A 25,460-nucleotide genomic window follows, 5' to 3' on the forward strand; every position below is an offset into this window, starting at 1 on the left:
CACTCAAATGATATTGTAATCTGAAATCAATGAGGGCTGAGCCAGTGTGACTGCCTTCATCAGGCTGAGCGCTCCCATGCTCCCTGAATTGAGGTTTTGTCCTTGCCCACCTTTTGTTCTGACTGAGGCAGTGAGTCACTTCTCCACCTATCAGTGTGTGGCTCAGTAGAGGGGCTTCAAAGCGTTCTGCCCTTTTGATACCAGAATAATAGCTCTATCTGCTATCTGTCTTTTCCAATGAAGTTTATGACAGGTAGACCAAGGCACCATATCTATTTTATTTTAAGATCGTTTAAACCAACATAAAGTAATAAATGGTGAGGCTGCCTGTCTGGCAGTAGAGTGAAGAGAACAGTGGAAAGAAGTGCTTCTGTTCGGTTTGGGTGTTTGTTGGTCAGTATGTTTTCTGGACAAATGGTTCAGTTCCTTCATGAAACCCTATTGGGATCTTAGGAGCAGATCTGATCACAAACCCTTTACATGCATTATACACATTAAACCTGTTTTTTGTGATTCCATTTGTTTGTTATATTCATGAAAAGGGATACATGCAATATAAAGAAATGCACAAAAATATCTAGAGGAATGTCTAAAAGCATGTATACTGCTTTTTCAATGCCTGTCCCTAAAGGCCCTGTCACACTGTCCCGAAATTGACACCCGATGGACACACAATAAAGGAAATGTTCAAATTCGGCTGTGATCGTAGCAACATCGGGCCATTCGTGAGGGCATCTAAGCCATCGTATGACCGCCGGTGGAGTTTCTCAGGCTCCGGCAGCAACTTCGTGAGCGGCAACTTCGTAAGGCACTCGTGAGGGCATCTTGTCAAATCGTGTCATCTTCGTGTTATCATCGGTGCATTCGCCCTCACTCTGATCGGGGCGAATGCCCGATGGCACCGATGATAACAAGATGCTTACGAAGGGCAAAATTGACACACGAATTCAACACGAAAATGAACCTTCGCAAGGTCCTTCGGCTATTTTTTGGCATGCCAAAGATTTTGCCACCGCTCACGAAGTTGCTGCCGGAGCCTGAGAAACTCCACCGGCGGTCATACAATGGCTTAAGATGCCCTCACGAATGGCCCGATGTTGCTACGATCACAGCCGAATTTGAACATTTCCTTTATCGTGTGTCCATCGGGTTGTTTTATTGCACAACAAAATCATGTAAACATATTATGTAAATAACCCAATTTGTGTTCTGTGAAACTAAAAAGGATATAATATATTATTTTGAAGGAGAGTTGACAGAAGTTGTTGTTGTTATGGAAACAACATTACGGAGAAAACGTAATATTTTCTACATATAAAGACGGATAAAGTAAAGAACAAAGTCTGAAGATATCAGTACAGTATCATAGTACTGTAACATAATTGTTTTTGGTACTTTCATTGCAGTTGTATGTCTTAAATGTAATGTAAATGTTGCCTTCGAGTGTGGTTCGGGGCCATCTTCGTGCGAAATTCACAATTCCATATTCGTGTGTCCATCGGGTGTCAATTTCGGGACAGTGTGACTGGGGCTTAAGGGGCCTTTAACATTACAAATATAAAATATGTGCACAGACTGAAAAGTTAAACTGTCATACATTTGTGTTAACCTTTTATAGGAACGGGAGTAGGACTTGCCGGCTTAGTTGTATATTCAGTATATACATATATTTATACAGACACACTTCATACAAAAGTAACCATAAATTAACTGCTCCTTACAAATACTAATAATGGGCTGCGTTACATTATAATGACAGCATTTCTGATCAGCACTGTTAACACAATTCGAAAAACTACCGTACCACAAATCTAGTGAGCAACTACGAAAGGGCAGCAGTGTAGTAAAATATGCTACTTACCTTGAAATGTATTGAAGGTTTTCTGGTTCGCACAACAAAAAGCACCTTTCACCTGCTGCTCTTTTCATGAACAAATGCTATTATATGCTCAGTGCATGGCAGCATTAAAGCATGTAAGGAAAGCCAGCTTAGAATTTCAGCAGTGTATCATAACTGTATCAAACAAAACCTATTCTCTTAATTGCAAACCCACCCTGTTTCTGCATGTGGTTGTTGAGTGGCACAGTGATTGTACAGTTTATTAGGTTCACCTACTGTAGCTAAACTAATGCCATACAATCGCTCTAACAACTTGAGGTGTTTCTAATATTTAGTCTAAGGTTGGACTTAATATAAGTACAATCAAACCAGAAACACCTTAAACTTCAACCTCATAAAAAGACCAGTAAAAAAAACAGTTTGAACCATAACTGAACTTTATTACCTTCATAAAGGCTCAGTAGGATTTATTGCAGGTCTGTTGTGTTGGACAATATTAGCTTTCACTAGGTTTGCTTAACAAACTGCCAACGGTCCATATATCATCAGTCCCTTGTTGTTTCTCGGAGAGGTGGAGTCTGGACTTCAGCACCTGGGGAGGAGGGGCCAGAGGTTAGAAATGGGAGGTGTCAGTGTGTCATTACAAAGCCAGCCTCTGTAGTCGTGGGTCCAATATGGCTGCTCATTTAAAAGCGCCGTCTCGCTGCCTACACCAGCTTTGACAAAATGAAGGAAAACTCTTCCTCGAGCAGGCTGCCGGGAGGTCAGTGTGTGTTGTGGATCTTCTTTTGCTCCCCCGCATGACATCTGGCGTTGGGGCCACAGTGTTTATGTCTTAGGTTTGTAAGGGGAGAAATGTGCGAATGTGCAAACTTGGCGCCGTGGTCCCTCTCCCTTATTCTCTCTTCGGCTTTCTGCTGAGCTGTCACTTCTCTGAGCTGAGCTAAGCCGGTGCACTTTTCCCTACAACACAGCCACGCAGGAATCTTTGTTGTTCCTCAGCACTTTTATAAAGTGCTCTTCATGCCTTGCCAGTTCTTTTTAAAAATGCATTTCTGTGCCTTTTCCAACTCATAGGTTTAGAAATTAATACAATAGGAAATTAAGGCTGGTTTTTAACTAAATGGATGGCTCTAGTAAAAATCAGCCATGTGTAATATGCAATAGCTTGCAAGATGGAAGTTATAACGCCTGTCCTGGGTTGCAGGTAAATACAACGTATTATCTATATGAGTGACTTAAAAAGGTTCTATAGCTCGCTGGCATGGTTAGGAAGGGAAAAAAGAGTCTGATTTATAAAAAAAAAAAAAGAGAGACTTGCATAATGTTGCTATTTTAATTTATCTTTTTATTCAGTGGGACTTTATGAATACCTTTTTTAAGATTTAATGAAGATTTTAATATTATGTTATTGTACGTTCATGCGTTTGTAGGGTTGGGAACCGAAACTCTGTTCCAGATGAGAACCGATAAGAAAATGCCGGGTACCCATACAAAATACACAATTTTGGTTCTGCTTAACGGTTCTGCTTAACGGTTCCTAAACGCGGTAGACCCTGTATTCCAGTGGGTCCGTCTGCGCCGCGGTGACCCGGTGGAATACAGGGCGGACCTGGAGAATCACAGAACGGCCAGTCGTCAGCGGGCCGTTGACGGCCGGCTCGGTACGCTGAAGGCCGGCACCGCCCTTAATAACGGCATCATATAAATTGCGCTGACAGGCGACAGAGGTCCACAGTTGCCCCGCAGCGAGGCTCCCCCCGCCCTCCCGTAGACATTTCACGAGCTCAGTCACTTCATTACACCAAAGATGGGTCGCGGTAAATGCTCTGAAGTGAGGCTCCACTACACTAAAAAAGAAAAAGACAAGGCACAGTGTAATGCCTGTTAATAGCTTGCCACAGGCATAGCTCAGTTAAAATAAAGCAGCTATTGTGCAATACATTTGTATTGCATGTATATTTTTTATTTGTAAAAATGTCAGTTAAAACTTAAAAGAATAAAGATATTTTTGTTATCTAAACGTTTGACCTCTTTCTTTTACAATTTTGGAACCGAAACGGGGAATCGATAAGAACCGGAATCGACAAGCAGAACCGGAATCGGAATCGATACATTTCAAACGAAAACCATCACTATGCGTTTGTGTGTGTGAGATAATTTGTTGGCATAAACAATTTGGTTTGATATGAAAACAGTTTTTGCTGTGGGTCCCAGGCTAAAGCTTGTATGACTTGGGTCAGACTACAAATGTATACCTTGTTCCCTGCTCTAATATTTGCAGCATATTAACCATAAATGAAACTGCTGTTTGCCCTGAGGGAAGCTGATCTCACCCTTTTTTCTTTCTTCGCAGGTCCTGCTCAGGTTCCCATGATGTCTCCAAATGGTTCAGTGCCTCCAATCTATGTGCCTCCTGGATACGTTTCACAGGTTTTCATTCTAAACTATTTCTAGCACAATGTGTGCCGATTGGCATCTTGTGGAACTCTGAGCAGCTTCATGATATCTTCTCTGTGTGTTTCCTCTCAGATCATAGAAGAAAACGGAGTGCGGCGGGTTCTGGTCTTACCCCAGCAACCAGAGTTCCACCCAGGGGGCCACTCCCCCCTCCACCACCCTCCACCTCCACCCCATGCCCACCTGCCTGCCTTCATCCCACACCCTGCCATGATGCCCCCGCCGCCCCACTTGTACACGGGCATGGGAGGGGGGGTGGGCGACATGAGCTCTCAGTACATCTCCCAGTACCATCCAGCTCATATCTACTCGGAGCAGGGTGAGTTGGAGCCCGCTGTATTGTTTTATTGTTGATGAATGTTTTGGTTTAATTATATGTATTTGTCCCATCACTTCATTTGCACAGTGGAGTTATGCAATCAAGGCTTTATTTACTATCTCAGTTTCTTAATCTAAGTGTTTACCTCAGTATGCCTTTTTATAAACCCCTTTCCCAACAGAATAAGTGCGTTGATAAAATATTTTGAAACACAGAAAAATCTGCTAAAACCTGGCGAGGAGTATGCATTTCTGTTTAGTTAACTGTAGAAACTATTTGGTTGGTAACAATTTTTTATATCTGTTACTTATCCATTTCACTTTAAACTGTCAAACCAGAGTTTATGATTGTTTGTGGAAAAGACTAAACCAAGACGATTTTGATTTTTTTAAATTGTGTTTCTCATGAGTTCTGTTTTTTTACGGTGATCAGCGAGGTAAAATTACCACTGTCTGACTGGAGTCTGGTGTCTCCATATTAATTAGTTTTTTATGTAAATGAATTGTCCAAATGCCTATTGTTCTTATTCATTAAATATTATCTTCAACTCACATCACTTAGAAATATAGCATGTCCACCCTTGTGTCAGTCGGAGCTCGAACTGCTATATTTGACTCTGACCGCTGCAGTGTCATTCCTTCCGGAAATGAATTCTGTTTGTAACCTTTCCCACTGAAGCTACTGTTATAAGGGTGTTATTTTGTCAAATGGGAAAAGGGGATTTGGTAACCTGCGAGGTTTGACCTTATCCTCTGGCTATCAGTCTTTTTTCTACTCCTGTGTGTTTGTACAAACTCACAACTGTTGTCTTTTTGTCCTTCAGTCTCTTCAGATTCTCACCCCCAACATGGACGCCCGCTGTTTTCTCACAGAGACGACAGAACTAGCAAAACGTACGAGCGTCTGCAGAAGAAACTGAAGGACCGTCAGGGATGTGGAGGGGGAGGGCAGGTCAAGGACAGCCCTCCCTCCTCGCCGCAGAAAACTCGCAGCAGCCCCCTGACCGTGGACATTCACAACGGCGTCGGAGGGAAAGCGCTGGAGGCGGAGCAGGGACCGCTCAGCCATGCAGTGGCCGGGCCCGACAAACAGAGAGGCAGGGGGAGACATGGAGAGTCAGGAGGTAAGGAAGTGAAAGGGAAGATGTTTTTTAGGTTTAAAACTAGGCTGACGCACAATGTTCAAAGCATTTCCCGGATATTAATAGTGTGTTGTGTTGGCGCTGACATTGTGCCTCCTTAGCTGCTGCAGTTGGTGGCAGTGAGGGAACAGCAACACAACATTTCATGAAACATTATTTCATCTTATGGCCTCATGAATGTTATGGAATCCCTGCATGGAAGGTGAACAAATATTTGTACGGGGTTAATGTCGGCCAAAACCAAAGTTATACAAGTATCTCTAAATAGTACGTTATCTTTTTTAATAGAATACACTTAATCTTCCATGGTTTCTAAAACAAATTTAAGCACAGGAATTATTAATCTTGCAAATTTACGGCGAAAATTGCCAGGACAGTGTGTGTTCCTTGGAGTCAGTTTGCCTTGCGGAAAGAAAAAAAAAGACTCCCATTAAATTGGTTCAGGCTGGCAAAATGGTTCATCTCTATAACTCGCTCAATAGGGCTTACATACTTGCTGAGATTTAGTGGAAAATAAAAATGCCTAAAACAGCCTGCCCAAACAGCCTCGACAATGTAGGATGTTTTCAAATAATTCTGTCATTTTATTTTACTTTTAAAAGTTAAAGGGGACCTATCATGCAAAATGCACTTTTTGATGTCTTTTATACATAAATATTTGTCCCCGGTGTGTCGGGGAAACTCACGCAGCGTCAGAAAATAAAACCCTCTCTCTTTTCCTCCGTACCCAAATCTCTAAAAACGGGGCTACAACGGAGCTGATCCAGATTTGCATCCGATATGATGTAATATCGGAAATGTAGGCTGGCTTTACACCACGGCCCAATCAGAAACGTTGCTATCAGAAACAATGCCCGACTGTTTTGGACGTAATATGGTCGGTGTTTACATTAGCATCGCTAACACTCAGAAGCAGGAAATAAAAAGGAACTCACCTTGTGGTGAGCCTTTGACCTCCATACTGTTTCAGACATAATCCTTGATAATCCATGATATGGCGTTTCATCACCGCAGTATCTGCAGGTAGCATGTCCCGCATGAGCTCAGCCCCCTCCTTTTTTTAAATTTTTTTTTAATTTTTTTATAAAGCTTTATACCCAAAATCAGCACTTTTGAAACAGGAAGTGAAATAGAGGGATATGAGGCATGGCTAGAATGGGTGATCTGTTTTTTGGAGCAAAACACTTCCTAGACATGTTTTTTATATATTTTGTATATATCTGACCTATGCTATTGCCTAAAAATAGCATGATAGGTCCACTTTAAAGTACAGCGATTGCATCCTATCAGAGATGGCCAAACAAATGTACATAATTAGCGATGAACTACTCTGTGAACATGGAAATGACTATGACTGGCAGCAACCCACTCATGATTGCATCATTTATTTTAACTGCATTGAATTTGATTCTGATGAGGCTTCTGAGAGAAACACCATGACCATACTGATGTGTAATTTTGAATTTATGAACCCATTTTGAGAGCTTTGAAGTTTAACGACTGACACTTAAACGTTACATTTCCTCTTCAAAAGTGATTATCAAACAAAAGTTATACCACCAGTTAACATTATGGATAGATGGTGTGCAGTTAAACCTGTGACTACACTGTCTTAGAAGCACACAGACATGACGTTTTGGCATGACATTTTACAATAGCAAGATAGATTTTACATTTCCATTAACAAGAATAAGTCGGTATATCAATTTCTTGTTCAAAACATGCACTTCATTTGCCACAATCCTTCGTGAATCCTAATTTCATATTGATTTTATTAAGATGGAGGTGTTTTCTAACCATATTTACATGTTTTTCTCTCCTCAGAGCTGGATGAGGAAGCTCAAGCCCTGCAAGCGCTCCTGAGTACCATCAGTACACCAGTGGTTAGTATTCAGTTCTGCTTTCTTAGTTTATTGTTTTTCTTCATCTTAATGCAATTTGCATGATTTTCTGTGACTCTATTAGCGCTGTGTTTATAAGAAACCCTTTAATGATGCAAATGTGTTGCATCATTAAACATTCTATTAACATCCATGATGAATTCTTGCTGACATCTTCCTAATGGAGTTAGACCTGCTGACTAGCATCCATGTGGGGATGTATATTCCCAAATGTGGCAGCAAACAATTCCGCTAACAGTTAATCAAAGCTTGAGATCTTCTTCGCAGGATTTTTAACTAAACAATTACCAAGCCATCCCATCCTCATGGCACCATGCTTGGTGGATTGTAGACAACACTTTAAATTACACCACACATATAGAATGACATTATGGTTGTTGTTTTTTTTACTGCTTTGCTGGTTTTCAAGTTTGTTTCTTCATTTATGTGAAACCTTATGCTGCTTTTCTTGGCCCAGACTCCCTTGTTAAAGTGATTATAAATCTCAATAGCAGAATCCCTGGAAAAATATAGGTTAAATACACAATTACATTGAACTAAAGGAAATAATCAGATAGAAATATACGTGGATGCTAAAGTCCTTTTCTCTTCAGTGAAATTCTCCTTGCAAACCCTGGTTTAGAGTTCTGGGCTTTCAGCAGACATGTGGATACATAAAGAGTTGAATAGCTGTTTTAAGAGCAGCTGGTTGGGAGAAATAGAGCTTCCTTGACCTCCATATAAGATGTCATACACTGTCGCTAAGTTCTGCTTGTAAAAGTAGCAAAACAAGTCTAGGAGTAAGCTAGATACAGACTTGACCTGATTGAGTGCTTCTTCATATGAATCCTCCCTGCTGTTTAGCTCAGGCTATTTATAAATCCCCTCGAAACAGAATGACAAATCTTAGGGTTCCCTGCCAAGCGCCTGAAACCTTTTCCCAAAATGGCATCGGCCTATAATGTTTTAATGAGTTGTTCTCTAACAAGTTATGTGAATACATTCTCTTGAATAGTTTACACAGGTCTGACATGACCCTCTTTTCACTTTGGTAGAGGAAGTAACAGTTTTGTAAAAGAGTGTATTTGAGGATGTGGCAGGTGTCGTGGTTTGAGTACTAAAAGCATTTGTTGTGTAGGTTTGATGGTGTTATCAAGACTCACATCTGTCTTTCATGATATGATAGGTGTCAGACATCCAGGGCAGAGGAGTGGTTGTGAGCTGGAGTGCGCCCGCCAGGCCAGAGAGTGACAACGGCAGTGTGGAGGACGACTGCAGCCCCACGGAGCCCCTCAGCTATGAGGTCTCCATCTCATTTAGCGGCAAAGATGGAAAATACAACAGCATGTACTGGTGAGCACTAGCAGCAGGATGCTACAACATTCCCAATTCTCACACAAGGTTTTACAACGCTGAATAAAACATATTTCTGTTTTGCTTTTGTTGCAGCGGGGAAGAAATAAGTGCTACTTTAGAAGACCTTCGACCAGCAACAGACTATCATGTCAGGTTGGCCTAACCCTCTGCCTGCTTTTGTTTGAACTACAGTGCACGGGGGAACAGTTTGTAAACACTTTGTCCATCTCTCCTCAGGGTCCAGGCCATGTGTAACTGTTTACAGGGAAGCCCGTCGGAGGCTGTGAACTTCACCACTCTGAGCTCAGAGCCGGATCTTCCCAATGCTCCCAGGAAGGCCAGTGGGACCAAGAACACACTCGTACTCCAGTGGAAGGTGATAACAAGTCGGAAATGATTGATGGAGCGGGGATTTAGAACCACAGTTTCAGGGGAAGCAAGAAACAGATGGGCCAAACATTTAGACCATGGGATCTTTAGAGAACAATAATAATATCTTGGTGTGGCAATAAAGCTCCTTTTTAGATGTGTGATTCCTGCCACACACATATACATGTCATCCTAAGTAGCCATATGATTAGAGATTTTGAGTGTTTTACAAAACCACCACCAAGTCAACATCCACACACTTGCAGGGGGAAAGTAAGTGAAATAAAGTGATTCAGAAATAATCCCCTCTTCCTCAACTTTACCTTCTGTAGCTTCATTTAAGTTGCTCTGTTTGCTCGCAGTAAAAGGTAGTGCTTCCACAGATCACCTCCCAGGTGTGAGTGTAAATGTGTGAGACTTCAGCGAGGCACTTCAAGGACAACCATGCATGCTCAGCAAACTTCACCGAATTAATTAAACCATAGAAGAGTGTGCACACCTGGATGCACCTTATTTGTTATTAGTAAGGCTGAATTGCCTGCTTGTAATTAGTGGCAGTAATAGGAAATGTTTAGCACACAATTTTGAATGAAGGGTGGTGAGGCTTAGCTGTCCAAACACTTTAGTACAGCAATGAAGTGCATTTATTTGTTTTCCTTGTGTGTACGAGGTAATTATGTCAGCATTTTTGTTAATGTACTATGTCAAATGCCTATTTATCTTATTGAGTCAAACTTATCTTGAGTCATCTTGTTTTATTTATCTGATTATAGTGAACATTTACGTTTATCTTGTCTAGGCAAAACCATTTTACTCAAACTTATCACGTAAGATTTGAATCTTATCAAATTCTGATGAGAAATCGAAAAAGAGAAAGCAAGAGGGAGAGACAGAGAGGGAGTATGGCGACATTTCTTTCTCGCCTTTTGTTGATTTTCTTAGTGTTAATGTTTAAAGAGGCCCTATTATGGTCTTTGCCTGTAGTGTGTTATATAGGTTTGTGTGCATGTAAATGGTCTGCAAAGACTAAAATCCCAAAGTCTCTTTGCCACACCCTCTGCCTCCATTAGACTCCTTTGTTTAGTTCTGTAACAAAGGGACATCACTATGTAACACCTGCGCTTCTATTGGCTAGCGCTCCAACACATTACATGATAGGCTAAGGGCTGGGACATCTTTAAGCGGTTGACCAATCACAACAGAGCTGGCTAGCTAGCCAATCAGAGCAGACTGGGCTCTGGTTTCAGGGTGAAAAGAGGTGCTGCAGCAGTATAAGAGAAATAAAGACAAAATACAAACATGAACCTGAAAATGAGCAGAATATGTCCTCTTTAATGTCTTTGTTGCTGTCTCGTCATTGACTTACTTGTTGAATAAAAGCATATTGACGAGGATATTGGGTCATAGTGTAAATTAAAGAAATGCATTCATCAAAGGGGGACAAACGTGGCATTGGTGTGTATTTTCTACGTGTACGTCTTCAATATAATCTCTATATTTAACCAAACTATGCATTGTCTATCTACAGCCTCCATGTGACAACGGTTCCAAAATCCAAAACTACGTTCTTCAATGGGATGAGGTAAAACGTTTGACACCTGTTGTATGTGCTTCGGAGATGTAGATGAAGTCACTTGTCCTTAAAGCTAATCATGCTGTTCTCTGCAGGGGAAGGGCACTGGCATCTACGAGCAGTGCTACTATGGACCTCAGAAGCAGTACAGAGTGACCAAGCTCTCCCCGGCTTCAAGATACTCCTTCCGCCTTGCAGCTAAGAATGACATGGGTGCAAGGTAGGCACACCAGATGATGCTCAATTATTGCCTGTATGGTGCCCTCCCTTGTTGTCCGTTTTTATGTTACTGTTTCTTCCATTCACTGTCGCCATCTGTGTGTGCATGTGTGTCTCTCACTCTGTTTCTCCTGTCTCTCTCTCCCATTGTCTCCCGCCCTCTGTCTCTCTCTGTCCTCCCCAGCGAGTTCAGTGAAGTGGTGGACCTGTTCACCTCATGCAGTGTGCCATTACCACCCTTCCCTCCAGAGCTGGAGATGGCAGGGGTGACCTGGCTGTGTATGAAGTGGCAGAGGCCCACTAGCTCTCCCAAGGAGGATGACATCTACTATGTTTTGGAGATGGAGGAGGAAGGCTCGGTATGTCTCTCACTCTTTTTTTTTTCTTCTTTTTAAAAAAAAAATGGAAACGTCTGCTTATCTGAGATTGATAGTGAGTTTTTTATGTAAGATTTAAGACAAATTGTGAGATGCTGCAGACTTCTTAGATTGCAGCATTGCACTCAGACAGCATGAAATAAAGTTGCTCTGTTTGCTCGCAGTAAAAGGTAGTGCTTCCACAGATCACCTCCCAGGTGTGAGTGTAAATGTGTGAGACTTCAGCGAGGCACTTCAAGGACAACCATGCATGCTCAGCAAACTTCACCGAATTAATTAAACCATAGAAGAGTGTGCACACCTGGATGCACCTTATTTGTTATTAGTAAGGCTGAATTGCCTGCTTGTAATTAGTGGCAGTAATAGGAAATGTTTAGCACACCATTTTGAATGAAGGGTGGTGAGGCTTAGCTGTCCAAACACTTTAGTACAGCAATGAAGTGCATTTATTTTTTTTCCTTGTGTGTACGAGGTAATTCTGTCAGCATTTTTGTTAATGTACTATGTCAAATGCCTATTTATCTTATTGAGTCAAACTTATCTTGAGTCATCTTGGTTTATTTATCTGATTATAGTGAACATTTATGTTTATCTTGTCTAGGCAAAACCATTTTACTCAAACTTATCACGTAAGATTTGAATCTTATCAAATTCTGATGAGAAATCGAGAAAGAGAAAGCAAGAGACAGAGAGGGAGTATGGCGACATTTCTTTCTCGCCTTTTGTTGATTTTCTTAGTGTATGTATGCCATTTTTTACATTTATAATCCATTTAGACAATGTTTACTTGGATTTGTACATCCATTTTCCTGGTTGTTGTGCATCTCTGTTGAGCAGCTTGTTGTTTTTGTTGGTGCTTTTCATTTCAACCCAGCCAAGGGAAATCAAATTAACTTTTTCTGCAATGTGTGTGAAATTAATAATAACTTTTTTGTATGCACATGTCCTGCCCCGAAAGTGCTTGACAAGACAAGATCAGAAAAAAACTGTAGAAATCTGAATAATCTTGTCACAATACAACAACAAATTAATAATGTTATAATAAAAAGACAGGTTTTTGATTTTGAAAAATACTTTGAAGACACTCTTCTGTCTGATTTAAGTGGAAGATCTCACTGCTACTGTCCCCTGTGTCCGCCTCAAGAAGCTACCTGCAGACACGCTGCCTGCCAGGGAAAACACACAAACCTTCCCCTCTCCCCTGTAGCTATTTGTCTGCTGCACACCACTTTATTTCCTGTGCTACAATGGTTGTCTTGTAAGTCATAGCTCACTTGGTTGTTTTCCTCCTCTCTCTGCCGTCTGTCTGTGTCTCAGGGATATGGCTTCCAGCCAAGCTACGACGGAGACGAGCTCTCCTGCACCGTCAAGAATCTCCACAGAAGTACCAAGTACAAGTTCAGGGTAAGAGGGTCCTGTGATGTTTTCAGTCAAAGCTGGTGATCCGCAGGTTTAATGTAGGCTGCCGTGTGGAGTGTGTTACTGTGGAGGGGACAGGCTTCAGGCAGTGGGGGGTGCTGAGGCCCACAGTGGCCCTATGACTCATCAATTTGCAGTATTCTGCCAGCAGGGCGGTGGGCATCTGACAGCATCAACAGGAGGAATCTGCTGCTCATCACATGCGGGGCCCCCAGTGAGAAAATGGTCAAACAAAGTGTTTCAGCAAAAGGCTTTTTGGCTGGCAGTAAAGTGACCAATGGACTTACAAGTGACTTTCTCTCCATGTCACTGTATTTCTCTATTGAGTATATCCATAAAATAAGTCGCTTACTCAGAGTCCTTCCGTTGACTCAATGATAGAAGAGGAATCCCAAAAGGAAAAAGTCATATGTTGTATTGCCTGTGTGCAGCGTCTGGGCACCACAGATGTTGGGAAAAGCAGAAAGCAGCCCCACAGAATTCCTAATCATTACATTGTCAGAAGGGTGTTGTTGTTCCCAAACACAACCACCATATGCCCAAGTGATAGAAACGTTCATTAGTCACTCTCAAGACTCCTCTTCCTCCCTCATTTCCAATTACCCAGCTGCGCAGTGTGAGCGGGGGCTGCTGCTGTGCAGGTTTGTCTTGGTGCACTTTTTGGATGAGCTGTACTCAGCAGGCTCTCAGAGATTTCTGTATTATTGCACTGAAATGCAAATGGCACAAAGCTTTTTGCCTCATGTTTTTTTATTCTAAGTGCAAAGCTTGTGGAGTCTTGATAAGTTGATTTAAGTAGGTGAATCTTTTTAATAAGATGGTTTTTGTCTAGGTGTCACGATCTGTCTGTTTTATTTTGTCCTCCTGTCTAGATCAGTCTTTGTTTTCCTGTTTTAGTTTGAAAAGTGTTCACCCCCCCCCCCCCGTCTTGTCTGTTGCTTCCTGTCTCTGTTCCCTCCTGCCTGATTACCCGATTGTGTTCACCTTGTGCCCCTGTGTTTTCTCCTCCCTCCTCACCTATGTTTTGTTTGTTTGATTAGTCCTGTGTGCATTTAGGTACTGCTTTTTCGGTTAGTCTTTGTGAGCTTCTTGATGTTGCTGGAAGGATTTTGTTCTGAGGGATTTCTACGTTTTGCCTTGCCTTATTTGCCTGGCCTAGTTCCGCAATAAAAGTATTTTGGTTTTCAAACAATATTCTGCATTTGGGTCCTGTGTACCTTGCCCTCCAGCCGTAACACTAGGTCCATTTTAGTTGCAGGTAGAGACGCTTGGTATATATCAGGAAATGTACCGAAAGTAAGTTCCCACTAACGTAGCTCTATTATGCTTTTTGATGCTTTTTTTTACAAAGGCTTAAATCCCAAAATGTTCCCTCCCACACACAGTCACCACCCCCCACCCCGTCTGAAATGCCTCTGTTGTCCTTGGTTAAATTAAGCAACATAGTGACATCACTATGTAACACTTGCGCTTCTATTGGCTAGCGCTGTGGCTAAGGGGTGGGACATCTCTTAGCAGTTAAACAATCACAACAGAGCAGACTGGGCTCTGGTTTCAGACAGAGGGTGAAAAGAGGTGCTGCAGTATACAGGCAGTATGAGAAAAATAAAGAGCTTTTTGAACATGAAAGCATGTAAACATGTAAAAGTAGCGGCATTATAATTATGCAACCTGAAAATGAGCATAATAGGGCCCCTTTAATGTTATGACTCTTCACTGTTTCTTGCACTTTCTCTAGGTGGCAGCATACAACTCAGAGGGGAAAAGTAACCCCAGCCCAGTGGTGGAGTTCATCACTAACCCAGACAGACCTGGCAGCCCCTGCAGGCCTGTCATCAGAGGCAGAGTCATGCCCAACAGCTTCAAGATGACCTGGGGTAACTATTTTTCTCCTTGCCTTACTCCTCAGTCTTTCATGTGTTTAACAGCCTGACAAGGCCAGTCTACTATTTAATTTTTCTCATTCAGCTCTGCCTCCAAATATATGCATCTTCTAGAGACGGAAGACATTCCTAGTAGTCTGTACAGTACATGACTGACGGTCCTCTCCTTCATTTAGACATCAGCATGAATCCTTCCTGTTCACCTCACTGGACAAATGCATCACTCACTGCTCTACTGCTTCCAGTTTTTAGAATGAAAAATAAATAAAACACAGCGTCTGCAGCTCTGAAAAGATTTGCTGCATCTGAAATAGCATACCAGGCACCACATACTCAATCGTATAGCCTACTTCTGTGTAAATAAACGGAGGTTTTCATCATTTTGGACACAATGAAGTGTGATTATGAAGTGACTTCCTGAGAGCATCCTTATAGGGTTGGAGACATGTATCCATGGAAACCCAAGTTAATCTCAACCATACCGTTACCTGCAGTAGCCAAAAGCAGGCATAATAAACCACAGTTTTTGTTTTTCTTCACATCCATAGGAATACATCATCTGTTAGAATATGCAAACAGGCACACTTGTTGTGTATCTCGACAAGAGCTCCCCTGTGGCTGTCTTTTTAAAAATACTTAATCTTTATTTCAAAACTCTTAATGTACATAATAACAAATAAAATAAAAACCTTATGTAAAATAAAGTCATGATGCCTTTACTCACTGTCTGCCATTGACTGATATGAACGTTTTCGTCACTATTGCATTATGGGATATAAATGCCAGTGTAGTGTCCAGTATTTGCATACTGTAATATTTCACTGGGAATAGTATGCAATTTGAGTACTATTGGTTACTAGAGGTTTATAAAAAAATAAATAAAAAAATGTCCTACTATATTAGCATACTAAATAGCATGTTAGCGTTGATATTTCGCAGCCATTTCTCTGTTTCCAACAAAATGTGGTTTTAAAGAAAATTAAGGTTTGAAAAAGCAACGATGTAATTATGTCTTTCTTATATGATGAAGCAAGTTCCTCTTTTATGTCCTTAGTTCACGGCAGCTCTATAACAATCTGTCTTTGCAATGTAGAACCCCCGAAAGAAAGCGGCGGAGCAGAAATCACTAAGTATGTCGTGGAGCTGTCTGAGGGCTTAAGCGGTAAGTTGCAAAGGGTGATCATAAAAGTGTTTAAGCATTTAAGTTGAAATGATGTTTTTAAAACATGAGTTTATTTAAATAATTGAATGTATTTGCAATGTGTTTATATTTAGGCCTTTCGTGGGAGCTGATGTACTCGGGGCCAGCTGTGGAGCATGTGTGTGAAGGCTTGAAGCCGGGCTGCTCCTACCAGACCCGAGTTTACTGCATGAGCGAGGGAGGGCAGAGCCCGGTGAGTCATTCAGCATCAGCACACGTGCACACACAGTCGCGACCTTGTGTTTTGCCACAGGAATTCTCAGAGTTTGCTGATCAGTTACGACTTTCTTTGACCGCAGGTAGAAAAGAGTCACATGTTGCTCTGGCTTTTTTCAAACGATACTCGTATACAAGTGACAACAATTCATTAAAACAAGAATCTGTGATGCAGATTTAATTACCTCTAATTTAAAATTACAAAGCATGATCACTCCATGTACATTATGTAAACAAACAAACAAGAGTTATGGCTACTGCTGTTAACGACGATGTATTTATGCATTGTTTGAAACCCGAAGTGTGTGCACTGTTTTTTTTTTTATTGGCTATTTAATTATTGATACATTTCTCAGCTGTTGCATACACTGTAATTGTCAGGGCAGGAAGCCATCCCATGGTTGATCTGATACATTTAACATGAATAATTCTAGATAATGCACTCTATTTATGGTGACTTTTAATAGGAAATTGTCATTCAGCCAGTGTCCTGTGTTTGGAGATTAGACTATGCTTCCTGGTGTGTAAGAACAAGACAAAGCCCGCTAATTGATTAACCCTCCCTACATGTGTCAGAGGATGTTTTTCCTAATTAGTTCAGTTCACAGACACTCTTCATTAATTCCTTCATCAGCTATTAGTGCATGCATTTATTCACGATGGGCCTTGTAAAGAAACGTGACTCATGGGGGCGAGATCCTGCTTTTTGGTGCAGTACAATGTGACATAACACTCACATGTTTTCCTTTTGTCACACAAGTTGAAGTCTGAAAAACCTTATCTTATTATTTGTTTACGCTTACCAAACAATCTGGCTTTGAAAATAATACATTGTATTTCTTTGAATGCTGTTTTCCCTTGAACGATGCATTCACAGTTGTCTCCTTTTTGGCCTGCTATAGCAGATAAGATAGTGAAAATAACAATCTGTATCCACTGTGTTTGTGTTGTGTTTGGGAGTAAGAGAGGAGGGGGGTGGGGATTGTCAATTTGTTATTTTCTCTGTGTCTTAATTGGTGTGGTGTCGTTCCTTGCAAGCTGTCGGAGACCCTGCAGGTCCAGACTCCCGCAGTGCCTCCAGGGCCCTGCCAGCCCCCTCGGCTGGTGGGCAAACCCAAAGCCAGGGAGGTGCAACTGCGCTGGGGTGAGTCATTCTTCTGCAAGTCAGATCTGTGTGGGATGTATTCTAGCTTCAGTTGATGCATTTATTTGTCTAACTAACTACCTGAGTTGTGATGATGCAATTCGTATTTGAACAGTTTCCTTTGTATTGTCTTCCTTCCTAATGTAAATTGTTTTCTCACATGTTTCCCAGGCCCTCCACAGGTAGACGGAGGCAGCCTGGTGTCCTGCTACAGTGTGGAAGTGAGTGGGCCGCAGTCTGAGGAGAGCAGGGAGGTCTACCAGGGGCCAGAGTTGGACTGCTCTGTGGGAGGCTTAATGCCTGGCAAAACCTACAGCTTCCGGCTCAAGGCAGCGAACAAGGCCGGGGTGAGAGAGACTGCCCAAACGGATCTATCAATAACAACACTAGAGATTGGTGTTTGTTATCTGTTACATGCTTTGAAGCCTCTCCCACTGAATCTCAAACAGTACATGTTCTTTTTGTTGCGGATAGTTTGGACCTCTTACGGAGCGCTGTGAGGTCACAACCGGCCCTGGGGCCCCTGAGCAGTGCAAGGCTCCTTCCACCACATGCAAATCCCCCAGCTGTGTTGTTGTGAGCTGGGAGGTAAGACTAGTACCACTTCTATTTCCCTATTGACGCATACAAAATAATATCCCATGATTCATTCTAAAGATATATCTGATATCTGAAACTCTTTTCAGGTTAAGTGACGGGTGATATTTTGATCTGTGTTTGCATTACAGGCCCCTCCTTGCAACGGAGCTCCGGTGACCGAGTGTCGTCTGGAGTGGGGGGCAGCTGATGGCAGCATGCAGGTGTGTTACAGCGGACCAGTGCTCAGCCATGAGATGAAGGGGCTGCTGCCTGCGACCAATTACTTCTGCCGGGTACAGGTGAGCCCTTTATAAACAGCAGGAAAAATATATAAATCTGAAGAAATTAGGGGGTTTGTTGGAGTCACAGGTTTGTGGTTATTATTTATAGCTATGTCAGTATTAAAATATGCAAGATGGAGATATATTTCTTCACTGATTTTTTTTCCTTCTTTTTCTTATAATCTTGTCTTTGTCCGCTAGCAACAGGTTAGAGCTATATTTTAGATGAAATATGGGGGAAATTAAATGAATTAAAGATTCTCTAGATAAGTTTGGTCGGGGATTATTTAGAGAACATTTCTGATATGATGTTCTTCTGCTCTCAGTGTAAGTGATGGGTTCATTTTAATCCATTCAGCAATTTCATAGCGGAAAATGATTGCTTTTGAGGATTTGCCGGAATGGTGGGCAGAGGTTTGATAGAGTGCCTGCCTGCGATGCTTGGTAAAAGCTGCATTACCTCTGTTTATAATCTTAATTGCAGTTGGTTGGTTCACTAGTTACTTCATCATGATTAACGAGTGATATGAATAAAGTGAGGCCATGTGTATAATACGCTGTTTCACTGATTGCATGTGTGACAGAAAAAACTGTATTTTTTTTTGTTGAAAGAAAAGAGAGATTGTTGCAGATTGAGATCTGGTTCAGGCTGATATTTCAGGATGTGCTGTACTCATGCTGCCTCTACTGTGGTCCAACAAAGGAGGAATGTGGGGACACTGGTTGATTTCGTGCTAGATAACTTGCTGTGTGATTATGATTTTCCCGACTACCCACTATTTGTCTAAAGTACAGGCAGTACTCGTACCCAGACCATCCCTAAATATTACACTTGTGTCAGGCTTTCAAACCAGACTTCATCATATAATTGTTTACAAACCTAAACATGATTGTCCTAGTTTTTCAAAGATGTCATTATATATATATATTTTTCACATAAGCTTTCAAATTTAAAACAACATAATTGTCAGGACTTAAAACCCTCCGCAGTCATGCTAAACACCCGAGTGCCTCGATAAACATTCATCCGTTTGTAATCTTGCAATCTACTTATTTATCTAAATAGTTATCACCACAATAAACCGTATTTAATTTTGTCTTAATGTACAATATTGAATTCCACATTCTGTTCTTGTATATAATATTCTATTTACATGTATATAGACTTCTTGCACTATTTTTTATTTGTATTTTATTATATATGTTGCATTGTTGGAGGAGCTCTGGTCGTAAGAATGTATTCCCTTTTCTACACTGTAGCTTATCTTTGAATCTTGAGTCTTGTTTACATTGGAATGCCCCCTTGTGGTGACACATGGACCTTACATGTGTCCTTTCACGTTAACGTTGACTGAATCAGCTGACTCCTTTGTTCTGCTGTTGTGCAGGCAGTGAATGTGGCCGGCGTGGGGCCCTTCAGCGAGGCGGTGTTGTGCCATACCCCCTGCTCTGTTCCCGCAGCCGTCAGCAACATCTACGCGCTGAAGGAGTCCGATTTGCAAAGGTACGAGACACAAGTGGAAGAAGAAGAAGAAGAAGAAGAAGAAGAAGAAGAAGACGAGGAGGAGGAGGAGGATGAGGACGGCGCTTCCCGGCCACCACCGCTCTACTCTCCGTCCACCTGCCTGGGCATCAGGTGGGACCCCCCATGTGATCACGGCTCTGAGATCACATCCTACCTGATTGACCTTGGAGAGCGTCAGCCCATTGTTATCGACCCTGTCACCAAACACGTCATCCAGCATCTGCAGCCCGACACCAGCTACAGGTCGGTGCTCCAACAGAACAAAAATAAACCTTCCCTTATGTGTTTCTTATACTACACAACTGTGAGATGCAAACGAGCAGTAACAGTTAGAAACCGTTAGATCCCAGTGCTCACAAATCCTGAAATGTGATACAAATCATTTACACTCCACACTGGTTTGTTCATTTATTGTACTCAAGGAAACCCAAGAGTAAATCTGACACCAAATATAATTAGTTACATTAGTAAATCCAGGTTATTCTTACAAGCGCTGGCAGTTGTCCAGGAAACTATTCTTTTCACAATCTACCAATGTTCCTCTAGCATCAGGCTGGTTGTTCTTCTCAATTAATGTTTGATTAAAGATAAAGCTGGTGTATAACAACATCAAAGGTTTGACTTCTAACAACGGCTGAACGTCCTCATCTGTCAGTGAGATAAAACACTCTTAAAGGTCACCTATTATGCTAAATCCACTTTGTCTTTTATACATAAACAATCATCTCTCAGAGGAGAGTGGCACCTTCTTTTCATCTAAAGTATCAGACACAGAATCAGCACTTTTGAAACGGGGCTGAAACAGAGGGGATTATGGGATGCTACAATGGGTGATCTGTTAGGTATTTCAAGCCAAACACATCAGACATGTTTTGTATATATTTGAGACCTATAATATATTGAGGAAAAAGAGAATAATAGGGGACCTTTAATGCAATTTGACAGCCACTCAAGGTCAGGTCAGTGCTTGAAGCTCCCTACTAATGTTGACATGTCTCTTCTTCTTCCTCAGGATCCGAATCCAAGCCCTGAACAGCCTGGGAGCCAGCCCCTTTAGCCACACCTTTAAGCTTAAGACCAAGCCCTTGCCCCCGCAGCCCCCCCGCCTGGAGTGCACTGCCTTCAGCCACCAGACCCTCAGGCTCAAGTGGGGCGATGGCCCTGCCAAAGCCGCCACCTCAGACGCCCTCCAGTTCCAGCTGCAGATGGGGGACAAGAGCGGCAGGTCAGTGGCCCATTAGTCAGCCGAGGGGGAGTGACCTGACGACAGATAAACAGAGAAGAGGGGAGAGCGAAGGCTTCAGATAACTGCATCCAGGAGGGCGGGGTTCATAGAAAGTAATTCAGCAGATAGTGTGTTCACAGTGTAAGGAGACAGCAGCTGATGATGTGCCTCTGTATATACCCTAACAGAGAAGACACTCGTATCGTTTGCTTTTTGTCATATTTTGCTCATTATTAAATCCTTTCTCTTTCTCTCCCACACTTTTCAATGTTCCTGTCATTGCAGATTTATATCCTTGTATAAAGGACCATGCCACACACACAAAGTCCAGAGGCTTAATGAGTCTACCTCTTATACGTTCCGCATCCAGGCCTTTAATGAGGCGGGCGAAGGGCCCTTCTCCAATGTTTACACATTCACCACCCCGCGCTCTCCTCCAGTCCCAGTGAAAGGTACAATGGCAGCTCTTTTTCTTCATATCTCTCTCTCTAACTATCTATTCCTATCCCTACCCAATGTAGATCAGCTCTTATTATCTTTACAAACACTCACTGACGTACAGACAGTGAGTGTGCTCAGCTTTTAACCTCAGTCCATCCATATTAGTCTTGCTTTTGATGAAGACACAGCACCCAGAGACATGTCGGCTGTCATCGTGAGCCTGGTTGTTCAGCTCGGCGCTCTGCACAGACTCTTTTGATCCTACACATTGAAGTCAGTTAAAATGACGTAGGTTTATATTCTCAATGCGCCACTTCTTTTGATTCAAGCAGTTTGTCAGTGTCACCCACTAACGCTTTCATCCCCACACAGTGAAGTTGAGTCTTAGCCATCAACAGTTTGAATCCAGCCGAACCCAAAGCCTATTATCATAATGCCAAAAGTCATTCAAGTCCTCTGTGCTACTTGTGTTTTCGTCATGATTACCGGGGCACTTCACTAGTTCAAAACAACCACTTGTTTTTGTTGTTTTTGTTCAAAATGCCACCTACCTAAAGAAGAGCATGAGTCATCGTTATGGCAACGTGAACATTTATATATAGTTGTCTAGAAATCACCCTTAATACATCATGAGCCACTGCACATAACAAAGCAAGTTTTATTGTGTTAAAGCAATTATTTTTGCAACGCTCTGATTCGATCAGAAAGTTCAAAGAACATATACAAATATTTTTGGCTTAAAAAATGTTGTCTTGCATTAAATAATTAAATTATACAATCAGCTGTGTTTTTCTTGATTATATCCCTAAGAAGTTCAAACCATGTGGTTATCTATATACCATCACAAATTACACATGTGTCTCTGTGAACTTTACAGTTTGTAAAGCATTCAACCCCCTCTGTCCTTAGACCCTTGCAGCAAACATTTGTTTTTCCTCCTCATTAAAAACATGTCTTGTTCAGATGGATTGATCTTTTATTTGAAGTGCTTTTCATCAAATCTGCTCTCTCTTCCCCTCTCTTAGTACCTAAAGTGGAGCGTCTGGATGACAACTCCTGTGAAGTCACATGGGAATCCCTGCCGCCCATGAAGGGGGACCCTATCATCTACACCTTGCAGTGCATGATGGGAAACTCTGATTTTAAACAGGTACTAATGTTGCTGTGTGAAGGCTTGGTACTCCCCTCTCCCTATATATGTCCTGTCCTTACCTACAGCTGACCTGCCATTCATCACGGGGGCCATGTTATGCAGATCAGGATACAGATGGATCCGGGGCCTTAATATTTTCTCCGCGGCTTAGAGGCGTCTGTATTAGTCACCGCTGGCTTTAAATTGCCCATTATGCAAAGGTCATTGATCCATGAGGTATCCCAGGTGTATGGTCGCTGCCAGCACATCCATCCCTCTCAGTGGCCTCCAGCCATGTTAACGGGGAGTAATGGCCACATCAGGCTTATGCTAATCCAACCTCATCATACATGGCTATTGAATGAGGGAGTTGAAATATGTGGTTGCTATGCTGCATGAATTTGTTTCCACGCTTATTGTCAGTCTCAGTGGCCTCAACTCGAAAGCTCATGTTGAAGAAAGGGGAATCTGCGGAAAGGAGTTTATTTGAGGTGGTTTAGTTTCATTTATGTGCACCTGCAGGGCTAGTGTAGTGTAAAAAGGACCCTTTGAAATGTTTTAATTTGAAAAGGCCTAGTCGCCTATATTTTTTTATTACATACCCAATTCATAACCAATCAAAACTGGGGATTTGATAAATACAATTTCAGGCTTACCTTCAAAAGGTCACTCAGTAAATAGAATCAGAACAGTGTGTGTACAAACAAACAGTGCAGGTTTACAAGCATCTCTAAAAACATGTGGGCGTGTTGGCTGGGCAAACAGCCAAAGCAGATGGCATCCCCCTTCATCCAAGGTGACACATTACATAACTCCTACAAATAAATCAGAAAATAGTCTGTAAATTGAAAAATAGCCAAAGCTCAAAAAGGATGCATAACCGTATTTCCCATTATACCTGACAATTGAAAGAACAGAAAGGCAACGTCAGGAATGAGCCGTTAGATTACAATGATTTTGCCTGCTTTTATTTCCCAGTAGTTCAATCCAATTCAACCATCTTAAGTCAATATTGGTCACCAGGTTCAGGCTAGTATCCTTAAAGCAGCTGAATTACAGAATCCCTCAGTGACATATCAGAAACATCATGATGAAAGATGCAAAAGACACATCATTTGTCTCTTAATAAAAAGACAGAAATCAAATCATTTAAAAGTCCCCTATTATGCAGTATGCACTTTTTTATGTCTTTTATACATAAATATGTGTAGGGCCAGTAGATGTTCATTGTCACTGGCCCCACGATTGTAACCACTGGCCCGGAGCATTCGTCCAATAATAAAGAAAATGAACACATTTGTTGAAGTAATTTATGCACAAACTACATTACTACTTGTACTACAACATTTGAATCATCAGTTCTTCCTCGTTTTCCTCAATTGATCATATTTGGTTTATTAAAATTATTAAATTGTGGTCAATGTTAAAGAAAAAAAGGAGGGTGACATTTCTGCTAAGAGTATTATTATGTGTATAATACACTTTGTGCCTTCCTGTCATTATCAGGAGTTAGAAATGTAATGGCTATGTAATAGATTAGAACCTTCATTATCTTAAACTGCTGGGACATTTCCCTATAGTGAATATACCTTTTATATATTTTCTACTCTTCACTTACTTGTCAGCATAGGTCGGCATTGATGTACAGAGCCGACAAAAGACCTTGTTTATGTTGGCATCATATTGAAGCCAACTCCATCGATCAAGCCAGTGTGGCTGAAACTTTCTCTCCCTCTTCTTCTCATACTCCCTCTCACTCTCCTTTAACTCCTCCGGTGACTTTCTTTTATTTGAAGATTGTTTTTTGCCAGGCGCTTGGCAGGTTACCGGTGTTTTTAAAAACATGTTGGCGAATGATTAGGTGGTGCGAAAGTCTATAGTAAAGCCTATTACTAAGTCTCTAGCCTCGCCGGTTGATATTTTGGGCTCCCTCAATAAAAACATCCTCCCCTCTGTCATGAACCTTGGAGTGACCTTCAATAGCGCTTTTACATTTGATAAGCAGGTCAGCACCGTAGTCAAGCCCTGCTTTTTTAAAATGCGACTATTGGCCAAGACCAAGTCGTTTTTATATTTTAAAGACCTAGAAAGTAGGGCTGAACGATATATTGTGTCATGGCGATAACCGCGATATGCGCATGCGCGATATTCACATCGCAGGGACGTGCGTTTTTATTAAATGTTTGTATTCATTTTTTTTTTTTTTTTTTTACATTTTTTTAGGACGTGCGATATTAAGTAGGTACATTAACTCAAACACGTCATGTTACAATTATTTTGCTGCTTGCTACAAAAGGAAAACTTGCGCGGCGCTCATGTCAGGGGTACTTGAGTGAGTGACATGCAGGCTCTGCATGCACAGCAAACCAGCAATCACAATCATTCTTGATCAGATCACAGCAGGCCCCGCCCCGCCAGTTTGCAGACCATCAAAACACAGGTAAAAAATGAGCGGGGAAGAGAAGGACAATACCGGCGAGAATGAAGATTTACTTCCAAAAAGAAAAGCAACATCTGCCATTTGGAACTATTTTGGATACAAAAAGGTTCTTCTCTTCTTCATTCACAGATGAACCCCCTTATTTGAGGGTAAGCAACATGCATTATCATGACATGTTAGATCATGACTTAAGGTACGATGAGTCAACCAGTTAAGATCCAGACGTCCGTGACTAAAATCCTTCATCCGGTTAAATATAGTTAAAAAAAACGCAATATATATATATATATATATATCGCAGGGGGAAAAAATATCGCAATGTCAGTTTTTTTTCAATATCGTGCAGCCCTACTAGAAAGGGTTATTAACGCCTTTGTAACTACGAGGCTGGATTATTGCAACGCTCTATACGTGGGTATGGACCAAGCGTAGATTAGACG

At 41.7% G+C, this 25,460-nt stretch overlaps 1 protein-coding gene across 2 annotated transcripts in view; it reads left to right on the top strand.

The window, feature by feature from the left end:
* Positions 1–25,460, top strand: part of fndc3a (fibronectin type III domain containing 3A) — a 60,616-nt gene that overhangs the window by 31,165 nt on the left and 3,991 nt on the right. For both annotated transcript variants that reach the window (XM_034207103.1, XM_034207104.1), the window contains 22 exons: positions 4,197–4,273; positions 4,373–4,619; positions 5,443–5,742; positions 7,585–7,643; positions 8,827–8,993; positions 9,090–9,149; positions 9,234–9,372; positions 10,894–10,947; positions 11,034–11,158; positions 11,342–11,516; positions 12,852–12,938; positions 14,692–14,830; positions 15,930–15,998; positions 16,112–16,230; positions 17,292–17,397; positions 17,569–17,744; positions 17,872–17,985; positions 18,126–18,275; positions 19,646–20,025; positions 20,795–21,007; positions 21,293–21,459; positions 22,474–22,598. In XM_034207103.1, the coding sequence (XP_034062994.1) occupies positions 4,197–4,273; positions 4,373–4,619; positions 5,443–5,742; positions 7,585–7,643; positions 8,827–8,993; positions 9,090–9,149; positions 9,234–9,372; positions 10,894–10,947; positions 11,034–11,158; positions 11,342–11,516; positions 12,852–12,938; positions 14,692–14,830; positions 15,930–15,998; positions 16,112–16,230; positions 17,292–17,397; positions 17,569–17,744; positions 17,872–17,985; positions 18,126–18,275; positions 19,646–20,025; positions 20,795–21,007; positions 21,293–21,459; positions 22,474–22,598 (3,248 nt within the window). The remainder of the gene's footprint in view (positions 1–4,196; positions 4,274–4,372; positions 4,620–5,442; positions 5,743–7,584; positions 7,644–8,826; positions 8,994–9,089; positions 9,150–9,233; positions 9,373–10,893; positions 10,948–11,033; positions 11,159–11,341; positions 11,517–12,851; positions 12,939–14,691; positions 14,831–15,929; positions 15,999–16,111; positions 16,231–17,291; positions 17,398–17,568; positions 17,745–17,871; positions 17,986–18,125; positions 18,276–19,645; positions 20,026–20,794; positions 21,008–21,292; positions 21,460–22,473; positions 22,599–25,460) is intronic.

The sequence above is a fragment of the Gymnodraco acuticeps genome, unplaced genomic scaffold (genome assembly GCF_902827175.1).
Source record: "Gymnodraco acuticeps unplaced genomic scaffold, fGymAcu1.1, whole genome shotgun sequence".
NCBI classification, from domain to species: Eukaryota; Metazoa; Chordata; class Actinopteri; order Perciformes; family Bathydraconidae; genus Gymnodraco; species Gymnodraco acuticeps.